This window comes from Pinus tabuliformis, chromosome J, assembly GCF_031772625.1.
Source record: "Pinus tabuliformis cultivar Carrire ecotype Pingquan chromosome J, CPIR1, whole genome shotgun sequence".
Lineage (NCBI taxonomy): Eukaryota > Viridiplantae > Streptophyta > Pinopsida > Pinales > Pinaceae > Pinus > Pinus tabuliformis.
Window position 1 is genome coordinate 1115197510 of NC_142295.1, and position 27487 is coordinate 1115224996.

Consider the following 27487-nt stretch of genomic DNA (forward strand, 5'->3'; position numbering starts at 1 on the left):
CACATAATTAATCGATCCATGATTAATTAAAAGTTAATCCATCCACTAATGATCCTAACGCCCTAACCTCACTTTAATCTGTCGGTTAATCCAAAACCACCATGCTTAATCATCAGCCGAGGCCCCCCATTACCTTCCATTCAACTCCATCGCCCGACCACCACACAATCTCTCCCCTCCCCATCTGATGGTCCGTGTTGATTTCAGAAGGGCCTAAAACCCAAAAATTACCCGCCTGAAAAGGGTTGTTTTCCACTGGGCCCCTCATGCGCCGTGGCGCTCAATGTATGGAATCAAGCAACCTTCCCCCAAAACCACCTAGCACTCTAAAGTGGTGCGAAGAAAACCGCATACCTCCGCCCACTACACAACAAACCGTCACTATCACCCCGCTAAATGACAAAATGACCATTGTTCCTATCACTCGCCAAAAGGTTGACTTGGTGAATAAAGCCAAAACCCAAAAATCTTTTGTTTTATTGTGAAATTCAACTCCAGACCTCCATGCACACACCAGCAAATGATGAACCTGTCAACCTACGTCCATTTTCCAACTTGAAGACACCATAGAACACTCAGTTCACCTTCCAATCCACACAGAACTTTTACGACCGTGCACAGTCGCCCGTCAACTTGTTCAAAGCCAATTTTCCCAAAATTCTAGGTATTTAACCCAAAATTCACTGGAAACCTTGTCTAAAATTTGAACCAGTTACTCAATTTCTGAAATTAAAGTAAAAATTAATTGAAAGAAGTTCACAGTAACCCAAAACTACTCTGCACTAAAACCCTTTTGCATTCAAGAATTGAAAAACCCTTCCCCCATTCTCAAATCCACAAGAACTGAGAATGGCCACTCCAATTGCCATGGATGTCTGACCAGTTTCAACTCCTCATCTAGACTTAGACCATCTCCCTCTGGCAGATAAAGATTTCCAAATTAAGGACATTGTTGTCCTTGAATCCCCATTAAAATTGTATTGTAGATACAAAGACCTATTCCTTAATCATGCTGACCAAATTGGGCTTTGGGAATCCAATTTGCCCAAGTAAAAATTCCTAGAAGTTCATGTTTTCCCTAAAATTGTCCATTATTTCCATGCCAACTATATCCCCAGCCAAAGAGCAGTGATGTCCCCAAACTAGACTGTACTCTTTACCATCATGGCTGAATCCATCAATGAAATGCTCCAATTTCAGCGTGGACAAAACTTAACCCCTCTGTCAATTCGTAATATACTGAACCAATTCCCTAATATTACCACTGGAAAACTAGCCGAAATGTTCAAACTTTCATCAAGAAAGAAAAACATATCCCAAGAGATCACGTTCCCTATGTAGCTATCATATTTTCCCCATTTGGCCAAGATATTGTAGCAATGATTTCCAGAGTTCTGGGCTACACTACCAGTGAGTACATAGATGAAATCATTTTGGCTTTCATGTCCATTTTAACTCGAGGACAACCCCCTGCCATCATCTATGATTATGCCAATTTCATAGCAGACAAAATGCATGATCAATTCCTGAGAATGAGCAATGAACGAGTCTTAAAATACTCCTCAGTATTTTCTGGACTCCTTTGATCCATAGGTATGGCTCCCTATATCCATATACAGACTTCACAGATATTTTTGTATATCCTATAGTAATAATGTTGATAGGTAGTCCTCCTCCAAGAATCAGTTCAGATATCAGGAGGATCTTGCAGCTATCAAAACAACACAAAGTGGGAGATTGGTACTTGTACCAAAATCACACTGAAATCAGGATTTGTGGCTATGAGTTGGCCCCATATAAACTACCCAGATACCTCCCAATGAGTTTATTTGCTCTAGAGTACTACAGGAAAATAATCAATTCAGATGAGGTGCATTTTGTCAAAGCCAAAAAGAAGGCCCAACTCAGAATGAAAGATAAACTAGGCTCCTTTGTGTGTAATAGCCAAGAAGCTGGAAAGGAAGCTGAAAAAATCCTTCAAAGACTGAATCTAAAATACAGCTTCATATGGAGATATGACCCCTTGGACTTCATCTGCAACAGAAGATAGAAAAACAAGATGGCTCCTTATATCCACCACAGAATCCATGAGATAGAAAAATATGCTAATCAATTAGAGTGGGTGGAAAACACTTTAGAGGATAGGGATAGTACTGACGTAGCTGCGGAAAACACACTGATTGATCTAGAAAAACAATTTGATGAACGTTATTTCCTGTAGGTACAAGAAGAATCACAGGTACAAGGAGAATCCCAAGTACAACAAGAGTTAGAACAACCAGACCTATCGGAGGAGCTAACTCAAACAGGTATACCAGAGCCCATCATGAGTACTCCCCCAGTCTTGAAAACTTCTCTAAATGAGGAGAAAAACCTTAAAAGAAATAGGGAAGAGACCACTACATCAGAAAGAGAAACATCATAGGTCTATGCATAAACAAGCCACATCAAAAGGCAAAGAATGAATCTTGTCTCTAAACAGGAATTCACAGAAGAAACAGTTGAGGCCACCAACACAGAAAGATAAGAAAGCAGGCATGCCACTCCCTCTGGGGACACACCAAAACCTTCCACATCACATACTCAGATGTTGGAAAGGCAACAGAGTGTTGAAGTGTCCTCATTTAGGATGCCAGCAGATAAAGGCCAAGACATCAGAGAAAGATACAAGGATATAAAAGCAATAAATAAAAGGCTAAAAGCCCAAACTTATGCAGAGTACTTAAAGATGGCCCTTACCATTCAAACAAGGCTTATGTCAGCCTTTGATGTTAAAGAAGGCAAAATGAAATTGACATTTATGAAGCCCACGACTCAGCAACCAAGAACAGCAGCAGATTACAAAAAGATAAACTTCGAGGTACTGGCCAAGGATATTCATCCTCTTGACTAGATTGAGTTGCATAAGGAGACAGGGGAAATGGTGTACTCCACTTTGACAGAGAAAGCTATTGCTGCCCACCAATTGCATAATTCCGTAAATAACATATCAGCACAGTTTCAATTAGAGAAGGCCTCTTCATAGGCCAAAGACACCATAATCAAGTCCTTAGAGGACTTAATCATTGAGTTGGGACATGATCCCAAAGATGTGAAGGCCACAAAAAATTGATAAAGAAGAAAAATGATGATATAGTTGCTTTGAAGAAGCAACTCAAGATTCCACAATTACATCACCCACAAACAGTAGAAGTCTTAGAGACACAAAGGGGACATGAAGAGCTAATGGACTTAGTCCTAAAGCTAAATGACCAGCTAAAGGAAAAAGAGAAATAATTAGACACCTTGATTCAGTCCAAAGAAAGTTATTTGGCCAACACTTCTAGGACTATCATTCCCACTGTTTCCACTGTAGTTCCTTCAACATTGGCAGCATCATTAGCACCAACAGCTCCACCAGCCATAGCACTTCCAATTACTACATAGTCAACCACAACAGCAGGTACATCTACAGAGAAGACAACAGAGTTAATAAAAGCCATGGAGGATATGTCAATCCAGGCTACAGAGCTCAAGAGGTTAAAAGAGAAAGTGGAAAGTTTAGAAACAGACTGTAAACTTGCCCAAATACAGAAAAGGGAAGAAACACAGAAAGCTCTAAGGATGAGTGAGAAAGTCAAAGCCTTGGAGAGAGACTTGACACTACAGAAGCTGCTTGGATAGACAAAAGAGATGCTATGGGCCAACATCATTAACTCTTTCAATGAGGTTTGGCCCTCAATTCAAGTCATATTTGAAAAAACAGAGCTAGTGAAGATAGCCACCGAAGATCCAAAAGGTGAAGCAAGAATTGGGTGACATGCCTGAGGATGCCAATCGACTCATCCACTTCCTGAACAACAAAGACAGGTATGAGCTCTAGGAGATAGATATAGAAGAGAGAGCTGAGGTCATCTTGGAGATAAAGAAGGTTCTTACCAAAAGAAACCTTATGGTCAATTTGGAGGAGAAATGTTAGAACACGCAGGTGGCCATCAATAGATTCATGGGAAAATTTCAAATTTTGAGGGAGAAAGGCCTTCCTATTCCAATGGTTATCAATGATAAACTAATGACCCAGATAGACTATGGTGATAGGTTAAGAAAAATGGCAAAGGAGAAAGCAAGAAGTTCAGTTATCAAAGCCTTACCAACAGGAAAAGTGCCCTATGACACTTTTGAAAACCTGTTCTTCTTAGAACATGAGATAAAACATTTGTTTACCACTAAGCCAAATTTTGCAAAATACACCGAAGCAGATGAAATTTATTGAAGGATGTTAAAAGTCAAATTACCTAAGGATGAATGGTGGGAGAAAATGACAAATTTACTGTAAAAAATTACCTCACAAGGTTACTCTATAGTAAATCTAAAGACAGCAGATAAACAGACAAAAGGCAGATGAACAGGGTCAAAGAGTATCAGTTAAAGGTTAAAGCAAAGAGCATTCCAGCATGGAAACACCACTACTACCAGCTTGCCTAAAAGGCTCACAGCTCAACAGAAATAGCCAGCAACACCCTAATAAAAGGGACAACATGATGCAGTTTTCCATCTATCTCTATCTTCATGCTTGAAGATATTTTGATTCCCTAGATTAAATCTCAGATTGTTATGAGATATTTTGTAATTATTTTCTGTATAAATACTTCACATTTCGAAGTATTTAGGGTGGAATCAAAGAAATTATTTAGACTCCTTCTGCCAAACTATAGTTTTATTGTATCAATGACTAGACTGGCTTGCTGGACCAAGGAATAAAGCTCAGATATTTTACAGGATTCCTGTGCAAAGCGAATATCAAATAAGTATCATCTCTTGTTTAATGTTGTGTTTTCTTATGTGTTTCATAAGTCTTTAATGTATCTTTCAATTCTAAAATTTATAACACGGAATGATAATTCATAATTTGCTTGAATGCACTCTATTTTGACAATTATACTTTCTTAATGTTTTCTTCATTATATCTAAGTTAAGGAATTCTTCGTTGCTCCTTAGTTTAGGTATATTCCTGTGATCTATAGCAAAGGATTCTTCATTTCCCTTTTCTCATGATTATCCCCTGTTCCTCATTCTGATCCTGGTCTAAGGATTCTTAAGTGCCCTTTCACCCTAGTTAGAACCTTTTCACCCTTTTGGCCTAAAGATTTGCCTTTTGCTTTGCTAACTTGCCCTGTAGACATTTCCTTTAATGAGCTGGTCCAGTTTTTCCATTCTTTAGTTGACTCCATAGCCCAATGGCTTGAAGACTCTGTTCTATCCATCTGTTCTCAGAATTCCACCACCCAACTTCAATTTCAAAATCAAAACCCCATGAACACTAAGAACTAGCCCAAAATCCCATAAAAACAAAGTTAAATCATAAAGAGAGAGCCCTCTCTGGACTTAGGTTGGCTAGAGCCTAAGCCTAAAATATTGGTTTGTGGTTACCTCGGATTATGCCCTTTTCTGATAACTTCAAGGGAAATTCTGAGTGATAACTACAGGTACAACAATATGTGTGTTCTAATGCCCTGCAAAAAGAACATTAATTAACAAGAAGAAAGAAACTTGTTCTCTGGATAGGTCTAGGTTAAATTTGGGGTACTGAGGAACATCATTTCATATAAGGTCATAAGATTTCTCAGTGAATTTTGGACTACATTGTGGAAGAATATGGACATAAAGTTAAAGACGTCTACAACATTCCATCCGCAGATAGATGGGGAGAAAAAACTAGTCAACATGACTTTGGTATAACTGTTGATGGCTTATAATCATAGGCATCTGAGCACCTTGGTTGAAAAGTTGGTATATATAAAATACTCTTGTAACAACCTTGTGGGTTAATTCCCCTTGTAAAACCCTTCCTTGTAATTATATAATTGTAATTATTTTTAAATGGTTGATAAGAGACACATTCCATTTGCTTGAGGAGGTTATTTCATTTAAATATCAATCACGTGATGACTAAGTGGTTTTAATGGACCTAATTGTGTATTAAATTTAGCTAAAGTGAAGGACATATCCAGGTGTCTTTTGGGAAAAACTACAAGCCAAAAAAGGACAATTTCTAATGAAAAGTGACAATATTGGATGGCCAAAGGACACAAGGGAGTATGGGTTGTGCTATCCATGAAACTGGCCTGCATAGACCACTCGAAAGGGACAAAACCATTGTGGTCGAGAGGCAGGGATACATTGTCAAAGGACATTTTTCTCTCATACGCTATGGAGGAAGGGGGGCTCTCTTTAGTTACAATAAAGAGTGATGGGAGAAGAGTGAGAGTACTCTCTTTATTGAAATTCTCTCACATGCTGAAGGGAGAGAACCTATGTGCATAAAGGAAGAAGGATTCAAAGACCAACTGAATAACCCTTGTGAAGAGGCTTCCTGGAAGAAAACATAGAGTGACCAATTGAAGAAACCTCATGAAGAGGCTTATTAGGGAGAAAAATATAGAAACCAGTCAAAGAACCCTCAGGAAGAGACCTGCTAGGAAGAAAATATACAGAGAAATGGTTGACCGATGGTTGAAATAATTGAACAAAAGTTTGAGGATTGAAGAACCTACTATGTTGGATAAGAAACACTCAAGTGCTTATGAGACTAAAAAGCCACAAGGAGTTTCCTTGGGGTCAAAATTTTGGTGTTTGTCTCATTGATGAATCACCTAGAGAAGTGATTCCTTCTATCCAGTAGTAGCTTATCCACTAAAGAAAATTATCGTATTGTGGATTCTCTTCTCTTGAGAGAGAATTGATAATCCTGTGTTGAATCGTATCATGATATAGATGTTCATAATGTATGAAAAGTATGAGAGGATTAAAGGAGAAGCTTATGTGGCCGATGGATGAAGGAAGAGTGGTCTTGAGACATCTCATTTCACTTTTTGTTTTGGTTGAAGTTCCCTCTAAAATCACTCCACCTCAAGCTTTGGAATCTAGCTCAGGGGTGAAAATTACAAGTAATAGCGATTGTAGCTCATCTATGGTTGGGTGGAGAGTTGTAATCATGATCTTAGTCTACAACTCCAATATCAATCCAAGATAAGTCTCTGTATGTGTAACTTGTTCTATTGAACAAACATTTACATATGTGTATGTTCAATTGTTAGGTTAAAATTGGGTTTGATACTTGAATGATGCATGCTTGTTTTTAAATGAAAATAATTAGGATATGTTGGTTAGTCCTTATGATTGTGATTTCGAGCTAACCCTTGTTATGCAGGTATATATGTGTGTGTGTGTATGTGTGTATTAAAGCTAGAGTCATGAATATAAATGGGTATGAACTTCTATATCATTTGATTATAATCCTATTCTCAATGACTTGTATGTGATGAATGGGTGAATTTGGTAAGTTCGTGACTTTTTAAGAAATAGATGACTCTATACAATGTCAACGCTTTGTTAAGAGAGTGGTGGTGAGGGATGGTTGATTCACGGGGTTAGTTGTACCAACTATTGTTCATGTCCTATGTATTATTTATATCAATTGGTCACAACACCAATTATTTATTGAATTAATCCTGAAGAGTAGTTTTCTTGTAGAGTCTCATGATTCTTTAATTTAGTCTAACTAGTTATGTCCAAAGGAGATCATCAAATATTTGTTAGCCGAATGAGTGCTTGTGCCAAGGATAGCTTGGTCATCAAGTCGGTAAATACCTATAAAGCTCAAGAGGGATAGTTTGCTACAAGCCAATATTTACAAAAATATCTTGAATGGGTAGAGCCTAATAGGAAGCTCAAAATAGAAAAAAAAAATGCCTTATTAACATGTTTACGATAAACCAATCCTTCTAAAATCGTTTTCTTTTCTCATGAGCTTATATGATGTATATATATTGCTTTTTTCCATCATGCCAGCCTTAGCATAAACCCCATAATCATTAATAGAGGTGTAATTTTCATGTATATTGGCCACTAAAAATAATTTTATGTTAAAACCTTACATAAAGCTGAGGTTGAAGTACGCTAAGGAAGTCACCCTTGTTTTGTTTAAGTCTTATTGTGAAACCACATAGTGCACATAAAGGAAGGAGCCTGGAGTGACATGTCATAGAGGCCTCATTGTTATAGACATATTTGGGCACTGCAACCCCAATCACATATGTCGAAAAACTAAGGGCTCTCAAACCCCTAAAAGTGTTGTTTCATACCTAAAGGATCAAGGTCAACTAATTACATCATTTCCCAGAAGTTCTCCCTGAAAAACTTTTAGAACTGGTCAAAACTGGACCATCTCACCTGCTCCATGGCCAGGGTGTGATGCATACTGAAAAGGCCTTCTGTAGGGTGCGATAAGTGAGAAAGGACAAATGGCAGAGACAGTTTTCTAAGTGGATGATCATGGAATCTTCCAAAAACTTCTCATATGACACTTGCCTCTCTGAATTCACCCAGGAATGAGTAAGAGATCAAAGAAATCTCCAAGTGGAACCAAGAACTATCAGTGAAATGACACTAATCAAAATCCTAGGAGCTGACTCGCTCTCCTACAAACACTATATATGGATCCCTCATCCTAGAGATCCAAAGGCTGGAATTTTGTAATTTGTAAGGAAGTGTTGTTGGTTTCTCTTTGAAGACATTGTTGGGTGATCTTGCATTGTATGAGGTGAAAAGGGCTTTCATGCTGGGAGGATGATGTTGGATCAAACAGCTTGGTTGTAATCCTCTCTTCTACTACTTCTATCAATAAAGCTATTTGCGTTTTCCTCCATATGCTTGTATATCTCTCAATCTTGTATTTGTATATTCATTTATATGGTTAATGTACATCTAATCCTACATTGTTTATGGTTATAGATCCCTATGCTTTGATAGTATTTTGTTGCTTTGACTCTACAGGTGTTCTTTGAAGCGGGACAAGTGAGAAAGGAGTGGCGAAAGATCTATCAAGGGAGAGAGGAAACAAGCAAGGAAACTAGCGAAAGACTGAGTTTGGTACTCTCTGCTTCTCTCTCATCTATCTCTCATAAAGGAAAACACAAGTAACTTTATTTTGTTTGTTTCTAAGATAGCTACTCGTCTTAGTGGGACTAGCAGCTCTAAATGGACACTAGTTTTCCCGATAACAAAATGGTGACTCCACTATGGAAATAGTTTGTTTGTTTTGTTACTGTTGTTTGCTTTATAAACCACAGACGGAGCCCGAAGTTAAGCCAGCTAGCCTTCGAACTGCTTTTTCTATGCAACTACAAAGTAGATCAACGTTGCTTCAGTCAATCTCCAACTTGGTTTATGAACTGAACATCTGACTTGCAAACATCCTAAGTGCCCTGGTGGTAGCTCAAATAATGCCATTAGATCAACCCCTATACTTTGTGTTTACTGACAATCATTAGCTCAGCCTAAATCCCTTAACTTAGCTACAAATAGTGAGTAAAAACAAAGCTCAGTCTCGTCCCTGGACCATTGCACTGTCTCTCATTGGCAATCTGGATGCATCGCACCTCTCGTGTGTTGCAGGTGAGATGCATCCCTGTTTCCCTATGTTACAGGTGTGATGATTGACTAAGATTGTTTCTGCCTTCAGATTTTTGAATTTCCTTCAATGTCTTCAGCTTTATTCAATAGTTTTGCTGTCTATGATCAGTATATCACTATCGAAACCATCTTCCTTTGCATTATTCAGCCTCCAATAATAAGGAATTGTGAATGTTTTCTATGTATTTTTCATCATTTACAGTCCTCCTTTGCAAATAGTAGCTTAATCGAACTGTCGTCTTTTGATTTGAAAGTGTCGCAAGTGTCGTCTTCAATCAAGAAAAAGAGTTTCATAAAGAATTCCTCTTTTAGATAGTCGATTACACTTTTGCCATTGTATTTGATTTGAATTAATAGTATTTCAAGTGTTAAAAGCAATTTTAAATTTGAATTCGCAAAGTGTCGTCTTAGTCTTCCTTTCGTTTTTTGAATTCGAAATCGCAAAGAGTCGTCTTAGTCTTCCTTTCATTTTTTGAATTCAAAATCGCAAAGTGTCATCTTAGCCTTCCTTTCATTTTTTGAAGAGAAAATTGTTAGTATTGTCGCTTTGAAAGAAGATAGTTCAGATCTATACTTAGTTTTCTTTTTGTCATTCTCACATTAAGGAAACTAAAAAACAATACATGCATGTGCACTTGCATTTAGACTGCATGCTAAAATTGATTTAGGAAAAGTGCATCTACTGTGTGCTCTCTGCTCTATGTTGAAAGAATTTCATTTCTCTTTCCTTAGTAGCTAGGATTTTCATTACAAAAAGAAAGTAAATGATTGTTTATCATCTTAGATTGCACATTTAGGAATTGTATATCGACATCACATGGTGAACCTTAAAGGAAAACTTCTTAAGAAAGATCAACTGTAAAATAAACCTCAATGAACATAAAAACGCTTTGGAACCTAATGCACAACATCTAGAAGTCTAGGTTAGAGACGTATTCCGTCGTCGTAAAGCCTGGTAACTATCGCTTTCATCATAGGTTGGGTGATTCCTCCTCTTTGAGACGATAAGTGCCAGTATGGACTTGTGCTCCCATGTACAATCAAGTATATATTGGGAGACCACAATATGCTACATCCTTTATCCTTAGGAAGCCATGTCTGCCGCCCTATCGATTGCAATGCACTGAACATAGCATTCGGGAAGATTGACTGCCATACAGTAAAATTTATTCTATAGTTTTGCGATTAGTTTGGTAATCCCTCTGTCTAGATTTCCAAAGAAGTCACTTTCGTTCCTTTTCATAATCCCTAAGAGAAAAGGTCCATCTGAGCACTTGTCACTTCAGGCTCATTAAAAATCGAAGGCGACTAAAGTCACCTTTAGCTTTTTATCGACTCTTAAAAATTGAAAAAGCAAGTTGTGTCAAAGCATCATAAAATTCATTTAATTTGGAATAGCATTTCCCCATTTTTATTTTGAGTTGATCAAGTAATCCTCAATCATGGAAGAAAGTCAATCAAAACCCCGTCGTTTGCGGAGACTAATGAGTCAATCGTCTTTGACTCCGAAAATGAAACCATTCCAGGCCAAGCGATCTCGTTTAACTGGGTCAAAGTCTCCTGGTTTATTTGAAACTTGTGTTTCAACATCCTCAGAGACTCTAGTTACTCCAACTATTTCTGGTATCCCTGCCTCTACAGAAGAAGTTCCACAGTTATAAGAGGACATTAGAGCTGATCCCAAGGTAATGGTAAACACATCTATTCCTGAACCAGCTCCATCTAGGACTGATTCGGAAGGTGTCACCCCTCCAACATCTGTCGCTGCAGAGTGTGTACCTTCTTCGGAACCAGAAATATTTTACGGACCTGACAGTTTGCCTCTTCCACCTGCACTGATTGCTATAGAAGAGATTGTGGAGGATCTTCCGTCCAGTAAACCATGGCATATTGGAACTAGGATCACCTATATCCTTCTGATACAGAAGTTAGTCACACTTCATCTCAAGTTCCTGCAGAATCGCTAGGAAGTCTTTTGGATAGACTCAATATGTCTGAACAACCATTGACATCTAGGACTATGCCATCCGATATAGCAGCAGCAAAACCTCCTACCGATTCTCTGACAATGTTCATTGGTATACCATCTGTCCCAAATAGCTCTCAACCGCTAGATGAAGTCCACCCAGGGACTGTTTCAACAGTATGGTCTGTTCCCATTTATTCATCCAGAATAATATCTGGAATTTATTATGTTGAGTCTCATCAAATTGATCCTTCACAACAATATCAATTTGGGCAATCCAGTCTACAAAGACCAATTTTCGCTTTGAACACTGGATTGCCGCCATATGGGGGGTAGTATGCCTTTTCATTAGTCCCTCTAGGAGAACAACCATATGAGAGTTCACAACAGAATTCAAGTCAAGTTGGAATTTCATCCAGTAGTTGGGTGCCAATACTGCCTCAATAGCCAAGAGTTGTATATTCAATACAACCAAATCAGCCTGTGTCGAATATTCCCACTACACCAGCTATTGTGATGGTGTCACAAGTACAAGCGCTGCCTGTTGTATTTCAACCTCAAGTCTCTAAGGTCGTAATACAATAGCCTCTTGTCTCCATGACACAACCACAATCACCGATTAGTGGCTCCTTAACTGAAGTGACTCAGGCTCAAACGGGTACTAACACCCCTCATCTTGGTCAAACATCCAGTATTGGACAACAGAAAATGGCCTCACAATCATGGCTGGTGCAATATCAACAATTGCAATTCTAGCAAGCTTACCGAGGACCTGAGCAACAAAATTTTGTAGGTAATGGGAAACCGTACATTCAAAATGGTTACCATCAATCATATCATAAAGGTTATGCCCATCAACCTTATCAAAGTTATCAACATCAAATACATTATGCAAGTATGAAAAGACCCACTGCTCAGGTGATCCCATCTGATCATAGGTATGCTTTTCCAAACCTGAATCAACAGTTGCCTTTCGTTGCAACTTTAGAATTACCATATCTGAATTAGCTAACAAGAGATCCAATTGCTTACGCCGCTTGGTGGCCAGTGATTCCTCATAAACTTCTGTCAGATATTCCTAAATTCAATGGAAATCCGGGTGAAGATCCATCAAATCATGTGATGACCTTTCATCTATGGTGTTCGTCCAACACTCTCAATGATGATTCGATTAGGCTTCACTTTTTTAGTGAACGTTAATTGGTTCGACAGTGAAATGGTACATCGAATTGCCTAGAGCTTCATTTGATAACTTCAACGTCCTTTCCACCACCTTTTTAACCCATTTTTAGTTACCCATAAGGTACGAAACAGGAACGGAACTCCTTACCAGTTTTAAATAGACAACAGCCACTCACATATCTGATTATATTCATGAGTGGCAACATCTTTGTCGAATGGTAAAGACATATGTTCCTGATAAGCTCCTAGTTGAATGGTTTATTAAGTCATTGTTACCTTCTATTACAGAAGATGTGGCCAAGGGAGGAGTCGTCACTGAAGAACAAGTCATTTCTCATGCACAATATCTAGACTTGATCTATACTCAGTCTGGCACGCTCTATGAAAAAATTCCTGATGCTCCTAGACCAGAAGTTTCTGTTCCTCCTCCTTAATCGAACAGGGACTCTCATGCTAGCGATGTTGTGATTGGCACTTCAAGTACGCAAACTGCAAAGGCCCCATCTGATAAAGCCCTTGCAGTTTCCAGTAAAAAGGAAAATGACAAACTTCTTGCCTCGGAGGTTAATGTTGTGTCGACCAACAAAGGCAAAGAACTGAAGCAACCAGGGGGAAAGAATAAAGGGAAAAACAAAAAGAAACAATAGGAATATTTGACTCCTGAGAAATCTTCTGGAAACCCTACTGGGCAAAAGAAACCTCATTATCCATGTTACATATGCGACGATGAGCATTTCATGAAAGATTGTCCACATAAAGCTAAGGTTATGAAATTTTTAAAAACTTCAAATACCTGAGCGGTGTTGACTAATCCGTTTCCAAGCCCAGAAACAAACCTGGTTGCTATTGATCTTTCTTCCCCATCCCAAGTGCTTATGCTATCCATCTTGAGACAGCAAAATTATGCTTTGATATCGACAAGGAATAAAGATTATGGGAATCCACAATCGTCGAACAGCAAGGCTACAGATCAACCTGGTAGTTCGACAACAACTTCACCAGAAGTTGTTCCACCAATCATTCCTGAATTAACAATAAAACTGCCTAAGGGAGTAGTACATAAATCAACATTTAATCCTTGTGCTCGAGCAGCACAGAATTATAATATAGTGGAGGATTTGGCCCAATCGCCGTCCGCTATGTCGACACTTGAAGTACTGCAGAATTGCCCCTCCCAAAAGCAGGCTTTGTTATCAGCAATAGGTGGGATTGATCCAACAGATTCTAATCTAGTGGCCTTTAATCATAAAGGATATGAACCTCAGTTATCGGCCCAACTTGCTTTCCTCATCCAAGTGAAAGCCCTCAACAAAACTGTTCATCGAACAATTATTGATGAGGGGGCATCTAACTATATTATGTCAATGAGTTGCTGGAAAACTTTAGGCTCTCCATCCTTGTCAAGATCATCAACAACATTAAAAGCATTCGATGGAAGAACATACATGCCATATAGGATATTAAGTAACTTGCAAGTCGAACTGGGGGGCAAGATAGCATAAATTGAAGTCGAGGTCATTGATGGAAACCTTGACTACAATATCGTACTGGGTAGGCCCTGGATCTATGCTATGGCAGCTGTTGTGTCAACATATTTTAGAAAGATTGCATTCCCCTTTCAAGGTGGAATGACAATCATTGACCAACTGACCTTCCTCCCCAACAGTTCGCAAGTTACCAGAAGCATTCCATTGATCCATGGAAGTTCTCAATCGCTTCAAAATATCATAGTAGGTCTCCTAAAAGACCCTTCCTTAATGGGTACTTTTTCCCTCCCACCTCCAAGTAATCTGGCGAAAGTGGCCATAGTGGAAACCTGTCATATGATATCTTCTACATCATCAAAGATTAAGAAGAACTCTGACCATTTTGATAGTGTGGATCATCGCGAGGTATTGCCCCCAAGCCCTACCATACCTACATCATCTGACGATCAATTCAGTGATGTTGTACATTATGTACTAAGGGCATTGGAACTAGATCTTTCCTTCATGACCCCTTATGAGTTGTGATCAAAGGTCACCAGAGGATAGTTTGTTGACTGGTGTCAACCTCGTTAAAAAATGAAACCAAGGATCTGAGCATAATTCCTTGTCTTGTGTCAAGCTCGTTAAAAAATGAAACAAGGCTGAGAAAAGTTCCAAGTCAAGTCTTTCAATTGATCTCGTAAAGGAACCTTCATTCCATCCACCTAATTACCGCAAGTAGTCTGGTGAATGTAACGAAGCTTAGGGGGCATGCACCCTTGTCTATTTTGCGGACAAACCCAGCTGTAGAGATAAGTTTCCCTGTAAGTTATGTGATCGGTCCGGGTGACCTTTCGCCTTTGTTTATTTGGCAGACAAAGTGCAGGAAGTGTTTTGTTTAAGTATTGACAGAAAATCATCCCGCTTAACCACAGTAAGTTTCCATATGGTTACTGAGGACTTTTTATGTTGGGGGCATGCAAACCTTTTTATGCAAGCAAAAACGACCAATTTCATTTTTAGCTTTTTAGCTTTATAGTTTGGTCGTTCCTAGCTTACATAAAAAGGACACGAGTAGGTTTACGTGAAGTTCAAGCTCGTTAAGAAAAAAACCTAGCAATGAGCATATGTTCCCCCAGAGTTCAAGCTCATTAAAAAATGAACCCACCTTCGCTAAATAACCTTTGTGATCGCATTGCTATCAGCTTTTGAGCCTTGGTCGTGTTATTACCATCACCTCCACTTTTTAGCCAGTCATACACCTCCACTTGATTGTTTACCCTTTTGAGGAATAGTTGTGATGAGTGATTCTGTTAACCACTTTCTTTACACTGCCATGATGGAAAAGTTCCAAACTTACTTGGAACCAGCTGCTACCCGAAAACATCACTCGTTCCTCAAAAAATGAGTCTCTTTTAATCTCTTTTTAGACTCGTAAAATATAAAAAGATTTTCGAGCAATTGGCCTCTCCAACTCGTTAAAGTGATTGGAAGTGTCGTCCCTCCTCTATATTTTAATCTTTTTGGACCTGAGGGATCATTACACAAAAAGATCAAGTGCTTGTATTTTTCAGCTCGCTAAAGTGATCGGAAAAGTCATCCCTTTCATATTATTTTATACTTTTTTGAACTTAATGGATTACACTACGAAAAAGGACTACTGGAGTTTCCTTTCCGTCTCTTTTCAAACTCTCTAAAACTGAAAAGGACCGAGTTATCCTTGTCGTTAAACTAGTTAAAACAATAGCGACAAACTTGTCTATAGGGACAAGAGCGAGTTTCACTGTCGCTAGGCTCGCTAGAATATAGCGATAGGTTTGCCCGAAGGGAAAATTATAGAACAAGCATATGTTATCCTCCTCAAGCTTGACAAAAATAAAGAGGTATTGGTCAGCAATGACTGGGGAAAAAGGGAAGAAAACTTGAAGAACTTCATTGGTAGCAGGTCGCTCTTGAACATGACACTTTCACTCCGTCACCATGATTGAGTCAGGTTGGGTTATTCCCTTCACTGGTCATATCACCATTGGTCCTTTGTACCATCCATTTTTGGGGTTAATGCTACCAATCCATTTCAGTGTCACTGATATGTTCAAGAGAAGTCGCCTAGAGAATTCACCAACCCAGCTAACGCCTCATCCGATGCAATACCTTCACACTCCATTCTTTCATGACCGCCACCCTGAACCTTGTATCATCAGATCATTTTCACCTCCAAAAAATCATTTGCTCCATTCCGTGTCGTAGATGTAGGATTCATTAAGGCCCTCCTACGATGGGTCACTTCTTGTCGACATCAGCTCATTATCCAAGAAGTTGACTTAGGAACAACCCTTTCAGTACTTTGAAGCTTGCATGCCTCAATGGCAAGTTTCTCACTTCCCGTGACAAGTTTACATCAATGGTCTTCGACCGAAATATTTTGCGTGGTGTTCGACATCAACTCATGTATTCACACCACGTGAATTGTACTGCAGTACCTTGAGGGTCATTATCATTATCGGTGATTCCTCTCGCACCTGTTAACAGCTTACATCATTGGTTGGTAATCAGGTGATGTCTTTCCATGTTCAACATCAGAACATCTTTTCACATGGATCGACTTGTACTTCGGGCGAAGATTGAACGAGTTTGAAGACCCCGAATCTAGTTTCATCCATCCGAGCTACGATATATTCAGGAAAATAAAGACATCAAATGTACACCATAGATGCATAGATAATCATCCAAGCTAAGGGATGATGGCTCCACCAGAATCATCAGTCTGCCACACAGGCGATTGTCTGTCCTATGTACATGAAAATGAATTTATAAAGCCGAGCATGGGAATACCCGCCTCAGCTAGATCATGAAAATATTATGAAGATAATTTATTGTATTGTATCTTGTTACAGGTCACCTTCTAATTCAAAAAACCTCGAATCCTCATGATAAATCATTTCACCCGACATCAGAAGATTTACGACCTCATGCTTTAGGGGGCAACTGCTATAGACATATTTGGGCACTACAACCCCAATCATATATGGCGATAAGCTAAGGTCTCTCAAACCCCTAAAAGTGTTGTTTCATGCCCTAAAGGATCAAGGTCAACTGATTACATCATTTCCCAGAAGTTCTCCCTAAAAAACTGCTCAGAACTGGTCAAAACTGGACCATCTCACCTGCTCCATGGCCAGAGTGCAATGCATCTCAACTTGCACACGCAGGGGTGCGATGCATACTAAAAATGCCTTTTGTAAGGTGCGACGAGCGAGAAAGGACAAATGGCAGAGACAGTTTTCTAAGTGGATGATCATGGAATCTTCTAGAAACTTATCATATGACACTAGCCTCTCTAAATTTGCCCAAGAATGAGTAAGAGATCAAAGAAATCTCCAAGTGGAACCAAGAACTATCAGTGAAATGACACATCAAAATCCCAGGAGCTGACTCACTCTCCTGCAAACATTATATATGGATCCCTCATCCTAGAGATCCAAAGGCTAGAATTTTGTAATTTGTAAGGAAGTGTGTTGGTTTCTCTTTGAAGACATTGTTGGGTGATCTTGCTTTGTATGAGGTGAAGAGGTCTTTCTGCTGGGAGGATGATGCTGGTTCAGATAGCTTGGTTGTAATCCTCTCTTCTACAACTTCTATCAATAAAGCTATTTGAGTTTTCCTCCATATGCTTGTATATCTTTGAATCTTGTCTTTGTATATGCATTTATATGGTTAATGTACATCTGATCCTACATTGTTTATGGTTATAGATCCCTATGCTTTGATGGTATTTTGTTGCTTTGACTCTACAGGTGTTCTTTGAAGTGGGACAAGTGAGAAAGGAGTGGTGAAAGCTATATCAAGGGAGAGAGGAAACAAGCAAGGATACTAGCGAAAGACTGAAGTTGGTACTCTCTGCTTCTCTCTCATCTATCTCTCATGAAGGAAAACACAAGTAACTTTAGTTTGTTTATTTCTAAGATAGCTACTCGTCTTAGTGGGACTAGCAACTATGAATGGACACTAGTTTTCCTGATAACACTCATCCTCAAAATCTCAAAGTAAGTTGTATAATGGGTATGCTTGGGATGACAAGGACTGGGATGACTTGGTGGAGCCAAAATGGTGGAAAAGGAAAGGGTGAGTTGGAGCCGTCACATTAGACAGTGGGAGATCAAATTACCCATGTGAAAGGAATATCATATCATTAAAAGGATTTAGGTAGGGCTCACATAGAAGGGAGTTAGTTCAACATGCGATGGGATAAATTCTCATCCCAGACTCTATCACCGGAGGTAAGCCTTGGCACATTGAAGAGGAAGGCCCTGGTAACAGGAAGGTTGGCAGCGCTTGATGACCCATCAAGTGGCCTGGATATATATATATCTATATATATATATATATATATATATATATATATATATATATATATATATATATATATATATATAGATATATATATATATAGATAAGCATTTCATTTCAATGCAAGGTGCGAGTTGTAGAACATAATCCCATCAATGAGTCGAAAACCAATAAATAAATGCCAAGTGGCACTGGGAGATTAGCTATGGTGTATAGCCACATGGTTGCCATGTGGCTAAGAAAATGATGTAGTGCTATATAATTTTCCTAATATATAATGGGAAAGTATCTTGATCCAAAGGTTGGATTGAGATAAAATTTTATATCACCATAATCATCTTAATGAAACGAATGCAATGGTGATGTCAAACAAAGGCTTTAGGCAAGTTGAAAAGATCAAAATTGTTACACCCCATTTCCATAACGATAGCTTGGATCTTGGATCAGCATAGTAATTTTCCTCCTCCTAACCTATGTTTTGTAGGCCGGGATTAGGAGGGGAGGTTCTTACAGAGTGGTATCATAACATCCAGGTTCAACACATGGACTGGATGGGCTCTACCATGGGGAATTGACAGCAGATTTCCCACCAGAGGTTTCATAGTGATTTTAGAAAATTAGATAAATTAATGGTTAGGTGTCAAAAGCTGGTCTATAATTGATGTATTGTTTACATGGTAATAGTGTATGAATCCTTAGTTTTGGGATGATGCTTAACTTTCAATGTAGTATATGGATTTGAGTATGATGGCATCCTACTCACAATATTGATTTGATTGCAATGATGTTTGGCATATTATTATGATAAATTCCTTGGCAATGCATGCACTTGCTATTTAGCATCTTCAAGGATGGATGGTCTGTGGTTTTGGCCTTGGAAGTTGTATTTTCTTTAATTTTTGCAAAACTACATATAGGGTAGTGAGTTACTAGTAGCTTACCATCACCATTGGTTGGGAGATGTGATATTGTATTCTTGGAACTATTATGTTCATGTGGTTTGAGGTATTTGGGGAAGAATCCCTATGTGATGTGTATTTTGTATGACACTACTTGGTTAATTGATTAGGATGTAAGAATCCCATGGTCTACATGTGGTGAGGCCTAGAGCCTTGTTGGATTGAAGGCATGATGTTTTGTGGCTCTATTAAAGAGTGATAGGCTTTGATCTACACTTATTTGGTGTTGATGGAAGCATTATGATTCTTGATCATATTTTGATTACTTTCTTATGCTAGTGGATATTGGGTGTAGCAATGTGATTGAATAATTAGGTGTTGATTGAAGATTGCATGCCTAAGTTTGATACATTTATCAATGCGGTATATATATAATTATTCTGACATGGAATATGCCATGAGTTGTTGGCCATGAAAAAGAGGTTGACTGTCTTGAATGTTGATGTTTTGGGTTAAATAATTATTTCTAAACCTGCGTAGGCATGATTATAAGGGAACTAATATGCTCAAGTGTATGAAACTTTTGGTTTTGGAAATTATGATAAGATGCAAGCATGACTAATTATAGATTGGATCTTGAATACATGTGATTAATGAACAACTAAGATATATGTGCAGTTGCAAGACAACATGCTCGGCTTAGCCTAGAAAAATAACAACTAATATAATTATTGTATTTCATTAAAACATTGACAACTGAGTGTATGTGGTAACACAACTAGACTTAGTGGTAGAAAAAGGAGGTTTTACCATAGCATGGTGCAATATACAAGAATGGTTGGAAATTGTCTGAGATTTTATTCATGAACCATTAGGACACTAGAATTCACGGGGACAAAGTTGTTATGTTGTTGACTATTTTATGTTTTGTGTTCCTCAATTGATTTATGCTTCAATTTTCCATTTTACTATTGGATTGTGCATGACTATGCTATCTTGTTCTGTGATGTTATGATTATTTTCATGACTCTCTTTATTTTTACTTCCCCCCTTTTATTTGGATTTTTCCATCCATCCTTCATGCTTTAGTGGCCTTGGGAACATTGGTTGGGCATGGAAGGAAAGCCACGAGGATCTAGTAAGGGAGCCAAGGAGGCCCTACACAAAAATAAGGAACATGAATAGATGAGAAAAGTTGGGTAGATGGGCCAGAAGAGGCCATCATTGAAATACCTTGGAGCATTGCTCCTGAATATGACAACAAGAAAAAAAAAATTATGTTCAACCTTAAAACTACTGTGTGAGTAACAAAAATAATATAGGGAATTCTCTAACCTTGATTTTAATTAACATATGATTATACATGACTAAATGATTGGCATTACGACAACCAAGTGGGTTGGTTTGGCCCATGGGCATAATGGAAAAGAATATGGCAACTATGAAAATGGTTGAAAAGGTGGTTCTCTTGACCTTGACTCTAATCAAATATGCAAATGTATGTTCATGATCATGTTGATATGTATGTATAAATTCCATTGTACCTGGCATGGCTTTCTCAAGAATCATTCTCGTGGAGCAGTGATTGTATAAACTTTACTTAATGTAGAAATAAATGGTTATATGGGATGACATGATATGTTGTTTAATGAGGTTTTTGGTCCAAATATGAATCGATGGGGTAGGGAAGCCTTGGATAACCAATGACTAAAAAGAAGAGGAATATGATTTTATATGCTCACATTGTTTCATACAATGGCAAGGAAATGATGATGGTTATGGAAGTGTGTTTATTTACTAATAAGTGAATCCTTGATTGCAAGATTGGATATGTACTCCACTAAGTGTCAAGTTGATGCGCTTAGCTAAGAAAACCCAAGAGGATTGTTGAATGATAATCACTAAGCAATGGATGTGCCTTACAAGTTGATAAAACCACTAGAGATGGTGTTGGTGATCACTTCTGAGTGCTAGAGTCACATAGGGCTAGTGGGTTGATAACACATAATGGTAATTCCATAAAATTGGGTTGAGAAAGTAGGTTGAAGTTCCACTATGATATTGGAGAGTGTACTCTCATTCCTTCAAGAGTAATGCAGCTAATAAAACCTCCTTACTATTAACTATATATTTCTCCAAGGCTGAACTGAGACTCTTTAGGCTCTGCATGAACCTCTATGCTAAATTATAGCCACTGTGGTATAATAGAGAGGAGTTGTTGAAAACACCTAACAAATTGGCTTGTTAATGAATGATTTATAGCCACAGTGGTGTAACAACAAGGAGTTGTTGATAACACTCGATAAATGGGATTTTTAATGACTGATATGTAGCCACAATAGTGTAACAATAAGGAACTATCGATAACACTTGATAAGTAGGATTTTTTAAAGATTTGTGGGTGGATGGACGAACAAACATTCAAAGGACAAGGCAATATGTATGATTTAATTTTTTGTAAATTTTCTATGTTGAATCTCATGACAAATTGTACACCATGTTACAGGAAGGTATGGGAATTTCCCAAAGGAGGTGAAAGTTCATTGAAGTAGACTGAAAAGAGAACTACAACAACTTGGAGATATTAGAGTGTGCAAAAAAATCATCACTAAAGGATGGAAAATATAATGGGTTTGTGTGTGTGTGTGTGTGTGTGTGTATATATATATATATATATATATATAGAGAGAGAGAGAGAGAGAGAGAGAGAGAGAGAGATCCATTAAGTTGTTGGACAAGAAACTATGTATATAAGTTGTGATTGTAATCGAGTTGAATATATAAAAATACATGAAAAAATATGTCTGTTTTCCAAGTGTGTTTCATTACATATGGATGTCAAACACTGAGGACAATGTTCCCCTCAAGGGGGAGGGGATTGTAATAGCCTTGCAGGTTAATTCCCTTTGTAAAACCCTTATTGTAATTATTTTTAAATGGTTAAGAAGGGACACAAATTCCATTTGCTTGAGGAGGGAGATTTCTTAAGGAGGTTTTCTTATTTAAATATTAGGCATGGGCTGACTGGGTGGTTTTAATGGACCTGACTGTGTATTGGGAAAAACTATAAGCAAATAAAGGAAAATATTTAATGAGAAGTGATAACAATGGAAGAGGGAAGGATGACAAAATCATGCAAGCTAGTATGGATTATGTTTTCCATAGATTTGGTCCATCTAAACCACTCAAAAGGATAAAACCATCATGGCCTAGAGGCATGGGGACATTCTTGAAGGAAATATTTCTCTCATGCACCGAGGAGAGGGGGGAATCCCTTTAGTTAAAACAAAGAATGATGGGAGGAGAGGGAGTGTATTCTCTGTATTCACATTATCTCACACATTGAATGGAGAGGCCCTATGTGCACAAAGGAAGAAGAATTCAGATACTAGTGAAAGAACCCTCGTGAAGAGGCTTACTGGTAAGAAAAATATAGAGACCAACTAAAAAACCCTCAGGAAGAGGATTGCTGGGAAGAAATTAGAGGGATAAATAGTTGGTTGAAGGTTGAAGGAATCCACTAGAAGCTTAAGGATTGAAGAACCTACTATGTTGGAGATGAAACACTCACGTGCTTGTGAGACTAAGGAACGACCAGGAGTTTCCTTGGGGCTGAAACTCTGGTGTTTGTCTCACTAATGAATCACCTAGATAAATTCCGTGTCGTAGATGTAGGATTCATTAAGGCCCTCCTACGATGGGTCACTTCTTGTCGACATCAGCTCATTATCCAAGAAGTTGACTTAGGAACAACCCTTTCAGTACTTTGAAGCTTGCATGCCTCAATGGCAAGTTTCTCACTTCCCGTGACAAGTTTACATCAACGGTCTTCGACCGAAATATTTTGCGTGGTGTTCGACATCAACTCATGTATTCACACCACGTGAATTGTACTGCAGTACCTTGAGGGTCATTATCATTATCGGTGATTCCTCTCGCACCTGTTAACAGCTTACATCATTGGTTGGTAATCTGGTGATGTCTTTCCATGTTCAACATCAGAACATCTTTTCACATGGATCGACTTGTACTTCGGGCGAAGATTGAACGAGTTTGAAGACCCCGAATCTAGTTTCATCCATCCGAGCTACGATATATTCAGGAAAATAAAGACATCAAATGTACACCATAGATGCATAGATAATCATCCAAGCTAAGGGATGATGGCTCCACCAGAATCATCAGTCTGCCACACAGGCGATTGTCTGTCCTATGTACATGAAAATGAATTTATAAAGCCGAGCATGGGAATACCCGCCTCAGCTAGATCATGAAAATATTATGAAGATAATTTATTATATTGTATCTTGTTAGGTCACCTTCTAATTCAAAAAACCTCGAATCCTCATGATAAAGCATTTCACCCGACATTAGAAGATTTACGACCTCATACTTTAGCGGGCAACTGCTATAGACATATTTGGGCACTACAACCCCAATCATATATGGCGATAAGCTAAGGTCTCTCAAACCCCTAAAAGTGTTGTTTCATGCCCTAAAGGATCAAGGTCAACTGATTACATCATTTCCCAGAAGTTCTCCCTAAAAAACTGCTCAGAACTGGTCAAAACTGGACCATCTCACCTGCTCCATGGCCAGAGTGCGATGCATCTCAACTTGCACACGCAGGGGTGCGATGCATACTAAAAATGCCTTTTGTAAGGTGCGACGAGCGAGAAAGGACAAATGGCAGAGACAGTTTTCTAAGTGGATGATCATGGAATCTTCCAGAAACTTATCATATGACACTAGCCTCTCTAAATTTGCCCAAGAATGAGTAAGAGATCAAAGAAATCTCCAAGTGGAACCAAGAACTATCAGTGAAATGACACATCAAAATCCCAGGAGCTGACTCACTCTCCTGCAAACATTATATATGGATCCCTCATCCTAGAGATCCAAAGGCTAGAATTTTGTAATTTGTAAGGAAGTGTGTTGGTTTCTCTTTGAAGACATTGTTGGGTGATCTTGCTTTGTATGAGGTGAAGAGGTCTTTCTGCTGGGAGGATGATGCTGGTTCAGATAGCTTGGTTGTAATCCTCTCTTCTACAACTTCTATCAATAAAGCTATTTGAGTTTTCCTCCATATGCTTGTATATCTTTGAATCTTGTCTTTGTATATGCATTTATATGGTTAATGTACATCTGATCCTACATTGTTTATGGTTATAGATCCCTATGCTTTGATGGTATTTTGTTGCTTTGACTCTACAGGTGTTCTTTGAAGTGGGACAAGTGAGAAAGGAGTGGTGAAAGCTATATCAAGGGAGAGAGGAAACAAGCAAGGATACTAGCGAAAGACTGAAGTTGGTACTCTCTGCTTCTCTCTCATCTATCTCTCATGAAGGAAAACACAAGTAACTTTAGTTTGTTTATTTCTAAGATAGCTACTCGTCTTAGTGGGACTAGCAACTATGAATGGACACTAGTTTTCCTGATAACACTCATCCTCAAAATCTCAAAGTAAGTTGTATAATGGGTATGCTTGGGATGACAAGGACTGGGATGACTTGGTGGAGCCAAAATGGTGGAAAAGGAAAGGGTGAGTTGGAGCTGTCACATTAGACAGTGGGAGATCAAATTACCCATGTGAAAGGAATATCATATCGTTAAAAGGATTTAGGTAGGGCTCACATAGAAGGGAGTTAGTTCAACATGCGATGGGATAAATTCTCATCCCAGACTCTATCACCGGAGGTAAGCCTTGGCACATTGAAGAGGAAGGCCCTGGTAACAGGAAGGTTGGCAGCGCTTGATGACCCATCAAGTGGCCTGGATATATATCTATATATATATATATATATATATATATATATATATATATATATATATATATATATATATATATATATATATATATATATAGATATATAGATAAGCATTTCATTTCAATGCAAGGTGCGAGTTGTAGAACATAATCCCATCAATGAGTCGAAAACCAATAAATAAATGCCAAGTGGCACTGGGAGATTAGCTAGGGTGTATAGCCACATGGTTGCCATGTGGCTAAGAAAATGATGTAGTGCTATATAATTTTCCTAATATATAATGGGAAAGTATCTTGATCCAAAGGTTGGATTGAGATAAATTTTTATATCACCATAATCATCTTAATGAAACGAATGCAATGGTGATGTCAAACAAAGGCTTTAGGCAAGTTGAAAAGATTAAAATTGTTAGACCCCATTTCCATAACGATAGCTTGGATCTTGGATCAGCATAGTAATTTTCCTCCTCCTAACCTATGTTTTGTAGGCCGGGATTAGGAGGGGAGGTTCTTACAGAGTGGTATCATAGCATCCAGGTTCAACACATGGACTGGATGGGCTCTACCATGGGGAATTGACAACAGATTTCCCACCAGAGGTTTCATAGTGATTTTAGAAAATTAGATAAATTAATGGTTAGGTGTCAAAAGCTGGTCTATAATTGATGTATTGTTTACATGGTAATAGTGTATGAATCCCTAGTTTTGGGATGATGCTTAACTTTCAATGTAGTATATGGATTTGAGTATGATGGCATCCTACTCACAATATTGATTTGATTGCAATGATGTTTGGCATATTATTATGATAAATTCCTTGGCAATGCATGCACTTGCTATTTAGCATCTTCAAGGATGGATGGTCTGTGGTTTTGGCCTTGGAAGTTGTATTTTCTTTAATTTTTGCAAAACTACATATAGGGTAGTGAGTTACTAGTAGCTTACCATCACCATTGGTTGGGAGATGTGATATTGTATTCTTGGAACTATTATGTTCATATGGTTTGAGGTATTTGGGGAAGAATCCCTATGTGATGTGTATTTTGTATGACACTACTTGGTTAATTGATTAGGATGTAAGAATCCCATGGTCTACATGTGGTGAGGCCTAGAGCCTTGTTGGATTGAAGGCATGATGTTTTGTGGCTCTATTAAAGAGTGATAGGCTTTGATCTACACTTATTTGGTGTTGATGGAAGCATTATGATTCTTGATCATATTTTGATTACTTTCTTATGCTAGTGGATATTGGGTGTAGCAATGTGATTGAATAATTAGGTGTTGATTGAAGATTGCATGCCTAAGTTTGATACATTTATCAATGCAGTATATATATAATTATTCTGACATGGAATATGCCATGAGTTGTTGGCCATGAAAAAGAGGTTGACTGTCTTGAATGTTGATGTTTTGGGTTAAATAATTATTTCTAAACCTGCGTAGGCATGATTATAAGGGAACTAATATGCTCAAGTGTATGAAACTTTTGGTTTTGGAAATTATGATAAGATGCAAGCATGACTAATTATAGATTGGATCTTGAATACATGTGATTAATGAACAACTAAGATATATGTGCAGTTGCAAGACAACATGCTCGGCTTAGCCTAGAAAAATAACAACTGATATAATTATTGTATTTCATTAAAACATTGACAATTGAGTGTATGTGGTAACACAACTAGACTTAGTGGTAGAAAAAGGAGGTTTTACCATAGCATGGTGCAATAGACAGGAATGGTTGGAAATTGTCTGAGATTTTATTCATGAACCATTAGGACACTAGAATTCACGGGGACAAAGTTGTTATGTTGTTGACTATTTTATGTTTTGTGTTCCTCAATTGATTTATGCTTCAATTTTCCATTTTACTATTGGATTGTGCATGACTATGCTATTTTGTTCTGTGATGTTATGATTATTTTCATGACTCTCTTTATTTTTACTTCCCCCCTTTTATTTGGATTTTTCCATCCATCCTTCATGCTTTAGTGGCCTTGGGAACATTGGTTGGGCATGGAAGGAAAGCCACGAGGATCTAGTAAGGGAGCCAAGGAGGCCCTACACAAAAATAAGGAACATGAATAGATGAGAAAAGTTGGGTAGATGGGCCAGAAGAGGCCATCATTGAAATACCTTGGAGCATTGCTCCTGAATATGACAACAAGAAAAAAAAAATTATGTTCAACCTTAAAACTACTGTGTGAGTAACAAAAATAATATAGGGAATTCTCTAACCTTGATTTTAATTAACATATGATTATACATGACTAAATGATTGGCATTACGACAACCAAGTGGGTTGGTTTGGCCCATGGGCATAATGGAAAAGAATATGGCAACTATGAAAATGGTTGAAAAGGTGGTTCTCTTGACCTTGACTCTAATCAAATATGCAAATGTATGT

The 27487-nt window shown here is 38.2% G+C and overlaps 1 protein-coding gene across 1 annotated transcript in view; it reads right to left on the bottom strand.

The window, feature by feature from the left end:
- Nucleotides 1-3305: 3305 nt before the first annotated feature.
- Nucleotides 3306-27487, bottom strand: part of LOC149230976 (E3 ubiquitin-protein ligase PUB22-like) — a 75614-nt gene continuing 51432 nt past the window's right edge. The window contains exon 2 of the mRNA XM_089381496.1: nucleotides 3306-3448. Coding sequence (XP_089237622.1) covers nucleotides 3306-3448 — 143 coding nt within the window. The remainder of the gene's footprint in view (nucleotides 3449-27487) is intronic.